This window comes from Triticum aestivum, chromosome 5A, assembly GCF_018294505.1.
Source record: "Triticum aestivum cultivar Chinese Spring chromosome 5A, IWGSC CS RefSeq v2.1, whole genome shotgun sequence".
In the NCBI taxonomy this organism is placed as follows: Eukaryota; Viridiplantae; Streptophyta; class Magnoliopsida; order Poales; family Poaceae; genus Triticum; species Triticum aestivum.
In genome coordinates, this window is record NC_057806.1 from 704,963 (window position 1) to 714,198 (window position 9,236).

The window sequence follows — 9,236 nt, forward strand, 5'->3', positions numbered from 1 at the left end:
TGCCCATAGCAACATCCCGAACACGGTCTGGACACAACCCACCACTAGATTCCCTCCGGTTCTACCCCACCCGCACGATTCCCCCTCCAAGTGACGGCGGCGCTGCCGTCCGTGGAGGGGGGGGGGGCACACCACGGAGCCCCAAGACGGGCATCTAGGCATGCCACAACACTTCCACACAGGCACACATGCATTAGGAGCCGTGCGATGTTTCGGTGGCATAGCTACGCCCCGAAGGCCACCCCGAATCCCAGTTGACCAGGAGATCTAGCCCTTTGACTTTCGCCGGACGGGCTTTGACCAGTGGTCTCTTCCACCTGGTTGCGACAGGTCTGCCCACAACAACATCCCCGAACACGGTCTGGACCCAACCCACCACTAGATTCCCTCCGGTTCTACCACACCCGCACGATTCCCCCCTCCAAGTGACGGCGGCCTGCCGTCCGTGGAGGGGGGGGGCACACCACGAAGCCCCAAGACGGGCGTCTACACATGCCACAACACTTCCACACATGCATCAGGAGCCGTGTGATGTTTCGGTGGCATAGCTACGCCCCGAAGGCCACCCTGAATCCTAGTTGACCAGGAGATCTTGCCCTTTGACTTTTGCCGGACGGGCTTTGACCAGTGGTCTCTTCCACCTGGTTGCGACAGGTCTGCCCATAGCAACATCCCCGAACACGGTCTGGACCCAACCCACCACTAGATTCCCTCCGGTTCTACCACACCCGCACGATTCCCCCCTCCAAGTGACGGCAGCGCTGCCGTCCGTGGAGGGGGGCCACACCACGGAGCCCCAAGACGGGCGTCTACACATGCCACAACACTTCCACACATGCATCAGGAGCCGTGCGATGTTTCGGTGGCATAGCTACACCCCGAAGTCCACCCCGAATCCCAGATGACCAGGAGATCTAGCCCTTTGACTTTTGCCAGACGGGCTTTGACCAGTGGTCTCTTCCACCTGGTTGCGACAGGTCTGCCCAGAGCAACATCCCGAACACGGTCTGGACACAACCCACCACTAGGTTCCCTCCGGTTTTACCGCACCCACACGACTCCCCCCTCCAAGTGACGGCGGCGCCGCCGTCCGTGGAGGGGGGGGGCACACCACGGAGCCCCAAGACGGGCGTCTACGCATGCCACAACACTTCCACACATGCATCAGGAGCCGTGCGATGTTTCGGTGGCATAGCTACGCCCCGAAGGCCGCCCCGAATCCCAGTTGAGCAGGATATCTAGCCCTTTGACTTTTGCCGGACGGGCTTTGACCAGTGGTCTCTTCCACATGGTTGCGACAGGTCTGCCCACAGCAACATCCCGAACACGGTCTGGACCCAACCCACCACTAGATTCCCTCCGGTTCTACCGCACCCGCACGATTCCCCCTTCAAGTGATGGCGGCGCTGCCGTCCGTGGAGGCGGGCCACACCACGGAGCCCCAAGACGGGCGTCTACGCATGCCACAACACTTCCACACATGCATCAGGAGCCGTGCGATGTTTCGGTGGCATAGCCACGCCCCGATGGCCACCCCGAATCCCAGTTGAACATGAGATCTAGCCCTTTGACTTTTGCCGGACGGGCTTTGACCAGTGGTCTCTTCCACCTGGTTGCGACAGGTCTGCCCACAGCAACATCCCCGAACACGGTCTGGACACAACCCACCATTAGATTCCCTCCGGTTCTACCGGACCCGCACGATTCCCACTCCAAGTGACGACGACGCTGCCGTCCGTGGAGGGGGGCCACACCACGGAGCCCCAAGACGGGCGTCTACGTATGCCACAACAATTTCACACATTCATCACGAGCCGTGTGATGTTTCGGTGGCATAGCTATGCCCCGAAGGCCACCCCAAATCCCAGCTGACCAGGAGATCTAGCTCTTTGACTTTTGCCGGACGGGCTTTGACCAGTGGTCTCTTCCACCTGGTTGCGACAGGTCTGCCCATAGCAACATCCCCGAACACGGTCTGGACCCAACCCACCACTAGATTCCCTCCGGTTCTACTACACCCGCACGATTCCCCCTCCAAGTGACGGCGGCGCTGCCGTCCGTGGAGGGGGGGGGGGCACACCACGGAGCCCCAAGACGGGCGTCTACGCATGCCACAACACTTCCACACATGCATCAGGAGCCATGCGATGTGTCGGTGGCATAGCTACGCCCCGAAGGCCACCCTCTAACCAGATTCCCTCCGATGTCGACCAGTTCCCCCCTCCGTGACACGGCGGCAGCGACGTCCATGAGGGGGGCAATCGATATGCCATTGGGGTATGATTTTTGTTTAGACAAGGCACATTTGTATTGTAAAAAAAAGAAAATAATAAATAATACTAAAAAAATACAGGTATGCCTACGGTAAGGCTGTAGGCATAGCTGCACACACCGATCTGAGGTATGCCTACGGTAAGGCCGTAGGCATAGTTTTGCACACGGTCATGGATCGATGACGTGGCGATGCACGCAGATTGATGATGTGGCAGAGGGCATGCGCCAGGCCTACGCCGACGGCTATGCCGTCGGCATATCTCTGCCACGGTAAACTAAAAAAAATACAGGTATGCCTATGGTAAGGCCGTAGGCATATCTACGCACACCGATCTGAGGTATGCCTACGGTATGGCCGTAGGCATAGCTGTGCACACGGTCGTGGATCGATGACGTGGCGATGCACGTGGAATGATGACGTGGAGGCGTCCAGGATCGGGGATGTCAATATATCTATGCGAGCTATGCCGACGGCCTAGCCGTAGGCATAGGCTCCACGTGGTAGCCCTATGCCTATGGCTAAGCCGTAGGCATAGTTTTTGTCTCATTTTTCCCCCCTTTTTCCTGTTTGATTTCCATGCCGACGGCCGCCGTTAGCCCCGTCGGCATAGTTCCTACGCCGTCAAATGGTCGCCTCTGACCGGGTAGGCGGGCCTCATCTAAGCCGACGGCCCCCATAGGCGTACCTCCAGAGGTCCCGACGTCACTAGTATGCCGACGGCCCCCGTCGGCGTAGATCAACATATGCCGACGGCTTTTCTATGCCTACGGCCTGCCCTAGGCCGTCGGGATATATCAATCTATGCCTACGGGGGCTGTCGGCATAGATGAGGCCGTCAGCAACTACGTTAATTGAAGGACAACTTAATTATAATTTGCTCTTGGATGGATTTCCCCATTGCCAATGCCTGCCTGCAACAACACAACCAACTCACACAAGAAGATCATTCATACCGATCCATCCATCATTAACTGGGTCTGGGGAAGGCAAAGCTCAAAGATTGAACGCATTTCCCATTCTCCATGTTGTAGTATTAGTCGGAGGAGGATGGAGGATCTTTGTGCAACACATTCCTCCTGATGATCATATTCATATATTCCCTCCGTCCGGAAATACTTGTCCAAATAATGGATGTATCTAAATGTATTTTAGTTCTAGATACACCCATTTGTATCCATTTCTATGACAAGTATTTCCGGACGGAGGAAGTACAAATGTACAGTTCTAATATAATCCTTGCCGATATGATCAGGGACCTTGACAGCCGATGTACGTATAAAGAAAAGAAAAGAAAAGAAAAGAAAAGAAACAACTAATGAAAGAATTGTTTGGTCCTTTCTTCCTCTCAAGGCTAGGCTAGCAAGCCCCTGAGGTCAGGTGGTGAGCACGCGCGCGTGTCCTCATCAATGGCGATGTCAGAGGGAGGGATGGTCAGAGTGCCACGATGGCGAGCAATGCGAGCATGGCGACGACGGCGCCCCACGCGGCGGCGGCCCTGGCGGCGCCGGAGTCGTCCTGGTGGGTGAGGTCGTGCCGGCCGGTGTCGATCATGATCTTGAAGCGGCAGGTGCCCCGCGACGGGTCGGTGGTGGTGACCACGGAGAGGTTGTTGAAGCCGCAGGATCCCTTCTGCTGGCCGGCGGACTGGAAGAACTGGTTGAAGGCGTAGGAGACGTTGCCCCTGACGTCGAGGCCGCCGCAGGAGGAGCCGGGGCTGAGGCTGGTGCAGTCGGCATACTGGCACGCGTACCCCACGGCGCCCACGATGGCCCGGTCGGTGGGGCTGGCGTCGGGGCGGAGCACGCACCACTGCTTGGACAGGTACCTGACGCCCTTGGCCGGCACGATGCCCTTGCCGCCGGCGAGGCGGAGCGCGTACTTGGGCGAGCCGTCGTAGTTGAAGACGCCCCAGTGGCGCTCGAAGTTGCCGGGGTCGACGCTCTTGGCGTCCTCGTCCAGCAGCGCGAAGACGTAGACGTCGGGCATCTGGGGCCTGCGCGGGGTGCCCTTGCCGGCGACGATGCGGTCGAAGAGGCCCTGGTTGAACTTGCGCGCGTCGGCCACGTTGGCGTTGGCGTCGCCGTCGGTGGGCCAGCCGATCTCGCCGACGACGACGGTGATGTTTCCGAGGCCGTGCTTGTCGAGCGCGGCGACGAGGGTGTCGTAGTTGGCGTCGAAGACGTTGGTGTAGAGCACGCTGCCGTCCTGGACGCTGGCCTGCGAGGGGGGCGCCCCGGGGGCCGGGAAGAAGGCGTAGTCGCGCGGGAAGTTGGCGTCGGCGTCCATGGAGAGGAAGGGGTAGATGTTGATGGCGAGCACGCCGCCGCTGTCGAGGAGGAAGCGGACGAGGCTGGTCATGAGGGTGGTGATGTCCGGGCGGAAGTCGCCGGAGGAGGGGCGGCCGTCGAGCGACTCGTAGACGTCGGCGTTGAGCGGGACGGTGACGCGCACCTGGCGGGCCAGGCCGGCCTTGACGAGCGCCGCCTGCACGTTGCGCACCGCCGGGAGCGTGGCCGCCTCGAACTGGCCCTTGTACGACTTGAGGAACGGCTCGTTGCCCACGGCCACGAACCTTGATCCATCCATGCATGTCCATCAGTTTGATTTCTCTTTCTTGATTGTTTGAATGAAAAAGAAAGAAGAAGAAGAAGAAGAAAAGAGACGTAATACGTACCGGATGTCGACGCCGTAGTCGGAGACGTAGTGCGAGACGTTGTGCTGCACCCACTGCTCGGCGGCGGCGACGTCCCGGGCGACGGTGGCGAGCAGCTCGTTGGGGAGGCCGAGCATGACCTGGATGCCGGAGTGGCCCAGCGCCTTGAGCGCGGCCGGGTCGGCCTCGAAGAGCTTCACCTTGTCGAAGCCGTTGTCCTTGAGCAGCTGCACGGTGACGTCGCCGGGGAGCGGGTGGAGCGCGCGCGTGCCCCAGTTGGCAGCCAGCGCCGACGCCGACGGCGCCTGGATCAAGACGAGGGCGAGCAGGCACAGGAGCAGCAGCACCGCCGGAGACGACGACGACGACGACCACCCCATGATTGATGACACAAGTGATCCGCTGAGCTACCTGCAGGAGGTGGTTGTGTTGTTGCAGGCAGGAGATATATAGTTGGGTGTAAAACTATCATGCAATATAATGGGGAAATCCAAGATCAAAGTTGTCCTATAAAGGGAGGTTGCATGGGTAGTAAGTTTGGATTTGCGGAGGGAAGAAAGGAAAGCATAATATTCAAACCTATTGCATCAGTTGGGAGGAGAAGAAGAAGATGCCAACCGATGCATGCATGGAAGAGGAAGAGGTAGCTCATCACCTTGGAAGAAAGGAAAGCATATGCAAATTGTATTGTGGGGGAGGACATGGCATTGCATCAGTTGAGTTGAGACTTGAGACGGCAACAAGATAGAAGATGCCAGACGATCGATATGATGATGGACAGGTGTAGCGACCAAGCGGAGGTAGCCAGCCAGGAAAAGGACATTTTTGGATCACTCGACACGGAAAGGAAGCAAGGAAAGCAGCATATACAAATTGTGGGGCATTGCATCGGCAGATAGGAGGGAAAGAAGAGGAAGAATAGGAAGAAGAAGAAGGGGGACGTCAGAGTATCTCAGCTCATCTGAGCTCAGGAGAACAGTAAAATATGATTCTGAATATTTTTTGTGGCAAATATTAACAAAATTGTTCACTTACTTGCTTGCAAAGTTTCATCATGTGAACACATTCGTGCAAGTCAGGGCTAAAGATACAAATTTGATGCTCCAAAAATATGCTATTTTCAAAAGAATTTTCAAGTGCTTTTTTCGCCATGACTTCCACGAATGTCATTTTGAGACGAAAATTTGCAAGCACTCAAAAAAATTGTCAATGTTTGTCACAAAAAAATTAACAATTTTTCGATTTTTTCCCATTTTTTTTGGATTTTACTGTTCATAGCAAGCTCGGATGGGGACTTTCCAAGAAGATGACCCAAAGAAAGAAAGGAACGACGATGGATGGACAAGTGTGATGCGTGTGTATCTATCGATATCTGATGAACGATTTTTTACCATGGAATCTAGCTAGCCAGTAAAAGGGGAAGAAGCCTGCTCTTGTCTGTTTCATACTATACTCGGAGATAGGATTATGACGTTAAGTCGGCCTCCACGCGCTCCGCTTCTAGTCAATCCCTCCGTGTCAATAAGGGTTAGCAAGTTAGATGGAAACTTGTGTACAAGTCTATTCAATCTTTCAGCTTTGCCTTGTTGTCGTATTGTCTGGAAAGAAAATCGGGAACCCATCTTCTATATCACTATGCTCCGTAATTTGAAATACCTCACATCCAATATTGAGATTGTTGATTTTGGATTGTGTCCCTCGATTTTGGCTTGGTCGCATCCTGGGGTCTTGTGGAGAGAATCAGTGTTTGGTGGGCCTGATTTTGACTTGGCCGCATCCTGGAGTGCGCGTGCTTCTGTCCAGTTGTGGCCATGGCGGGCGGTGCAGGCAGAAGCGGCCACGGTTGCGAGAGCGGGCGCTGGAGGCGGGTAGAAGGAGGAGGGTGAGAGGAGCAGGAGAATGGTGAAGGGCCCATGGCGCTGCTGGAGTGTTGATGCTGACTCGTCGGCGACGCCCCAACCGGAGAAGTGAGTATGGGGCCATGGCGATGCGGGACTGTTGATGCTGGCTCGCCGGCGATGCCCCAACGGAGGAGTGAGCAGGGGGCCATGGCGATGCGGCAATGTTGATGTGGGCTCGCCGGTGACGCCCCAACCATGTGCGAGCTTTTCCCAAGTCACACGGCCGCCGCCTTCGTGTAGATCTTCCCGCACCGTCCCTTTGATTCTCAGCCACCGCCGATGTCGCCGCGCAAGTTGGCATGCGAGCATCAACATGAGGAGCTGCGGGTTTGGGAGAGGTATGGGTGGCTGACGGGTGGGCGCTCCATCTAAACTAATATATAGTCAACAAACGATGTAGACAATCATGCGCCACGTCAGCGCTTACAGCGGGCCCAGGCTATCAGACATCGGATTAATCTTTACCTCTTTACCTAATAATAAAGCAAATTGGATTTCTTTCGTCCGTCATGCCATTTTACAGAAAAGTCCCTCTATTTCAGAGAATTCAACCCGCAGTCTTGTTTTAAGTTAACAAGAATCGTTGTTTTTCGTATTTTACACAAAAGTCTCTGTCTTTTTTTGAAATCAACCCGCCGTCCGGATTTAAGTCACACCCGAACCGTTATTTTATATTTTTTGAAACCCCCCCTGATGTTTTAGGTAATTCATCCGCGGATCATATTTAAGTCAAACAAATGCTTTTTAAAATCATCCATATCTTTTAAACCGTAACTCCGATTTAAACATGTTATATATGAAATTTGATTAGAAAAATATGTAGAATACAAATATGAGATTATTTTTACCTTTTAAGTATGTTTAAATATTATTTTGGAATATATTTGAGTCAAACCAAATGATTTTCTAAATTATCTGTATCTTTTAAACCGTAACTTTGATTTTAACATATTATATATGAAATTTTATTATAAAAATGTGTGGAATCTAAATATGATGTTATTTTACCTGTTAAATATTTTTTAAATATTGTTATGGAAGCAAACTTATAATTTATAGCGCAAGATCCGTTTTTTCATACCGGTGGCGATTCGGATTGCAAATAAACACTCCACTATAACCATATACTCAATGGCCTAGATAGGAGGTCCCATGTAGCTCGAGCTCTAAAAAACCATACTCTTTTTAGTTTTGATGTACGAATAAGAGGGGTCAACAGGCTATTATTAGATTGAAAGCTTGATCAGATACATTTGCATCCCTTAATGCATCCCGCTCGGACGTACAGAGAGAAACAGTTTCAGCCTTCAAATCAAACTCATCAATTATCGCTAGAAGCCTTTCTTTTCCTTTCTTCTCCGTAAATGTCGTGTCTTATTTTGGCATCGCTCTATAGGTGCATTTCCACTAGTGACTGCAGCCCATTTCCTCTTGGCGTAGCCAAAACAATTCATCAAGTTCCCCCTCAATATCATCAAGTTCCTCATCCGATACACTCTGAGCGGCAAAGCATGTGATCTTGTCATCGACCAAAGGGTAATAATAACATGTGTGCTCAACAACTGTCTTGGCCTGTTGGGCCATGTACCAGGCATGACTAACTAATGTTCATCTTGCCGCAGATCGCGTTCACAAGGAAGAAGGACTTCGGTAAGGAGGAGAGGGAGCTCAAGTGGGCACATGCCCAGACGACCCTCCACGTGCTGCAGCCACCGGATGTTCTCGGAGAAGGGGGCTGCAATGAGCTGAACCACATAGCTGAAGAGGCCAAGAGGCCGGAGGGCCGAAATTGCAAGGTAGGAGTAGGACCAATCAATCATAATGTTTCCTTGCATATAATTTCCCCTGGTCCCTTACCGGTCCAGCTAGCTGTCCCTCCTTTTTCTCCCCTCATTGGCTCATCATTACCCATGAATTCCTCTCTAGACATCCATGTATCTTCTGTGATATCAGTAGGCGTGCATGAATGCAATAGTGACAAACAGTTGTCTTTGTTGACAAAGATTGTGAAACTAACTACGCTGTCATACGCTTAAAGGGCACGAGGAGTCCGTCGTCAAACTCAAGGGTCTCGACAGAGAGGCCATCCAACAGTCCTACATTGTCTGATGATTTGAGTTGTCCAGGAAAAAGAGGAAAAATCCCTAATTTATTGGTTACCGACATGACTGAAGAGTGGGTCCTCTTCTTTGTTGTGAACTTTACTACTGTAATACTACTCCTCTGTTTGATAATATACTTGTAGGATTGTGACGTTATGTCGGCCTCAGACACGTACGCTCTGTTTTAATTTTTGTTTTGTCGATCCGTCATCCCTACCCTACTCTAAGGCTCACATATTATTCCCTATATATATACCTGAGTTTTCAGTCTATAGTAAGTACGTAGTACTACCTCTCTACACTAA

At 52.8% G+C, this 9,236-nt stretch overlaps 1 protein-coding gene across 1 annotated transcript; it reads right to left on the reverse strand.

The window, feature by feature from the left end:
* Positions 1-3,284: 3,284 nt before the first annotated feature.
* On the reverse strand, positions 3,285-7,094 carry LOC123101904 (glucan endo-1,3-beta-glucosidase 5). The gene is made up of 2 exons (XM_044523145.1): positions 4,950-7,094; positions 3,285-4,847 (listed from the first exon to the last, which is right to left on the reverse strand). The coding sequence occupies exons 1-2, from the start codon at positions 5,306-5,308 to the stop codon at positions 3,707-3,709; spliced, it is 1,500 nt and encodes a 499-aa protein (XP_044379080.1). The 5' UTR covers positions 5,309-7,094; the 3' UTR covers positions 3,285-3,706.
* Positions 7,095-9,236: the final 2,142 nt, after the last annotated feature.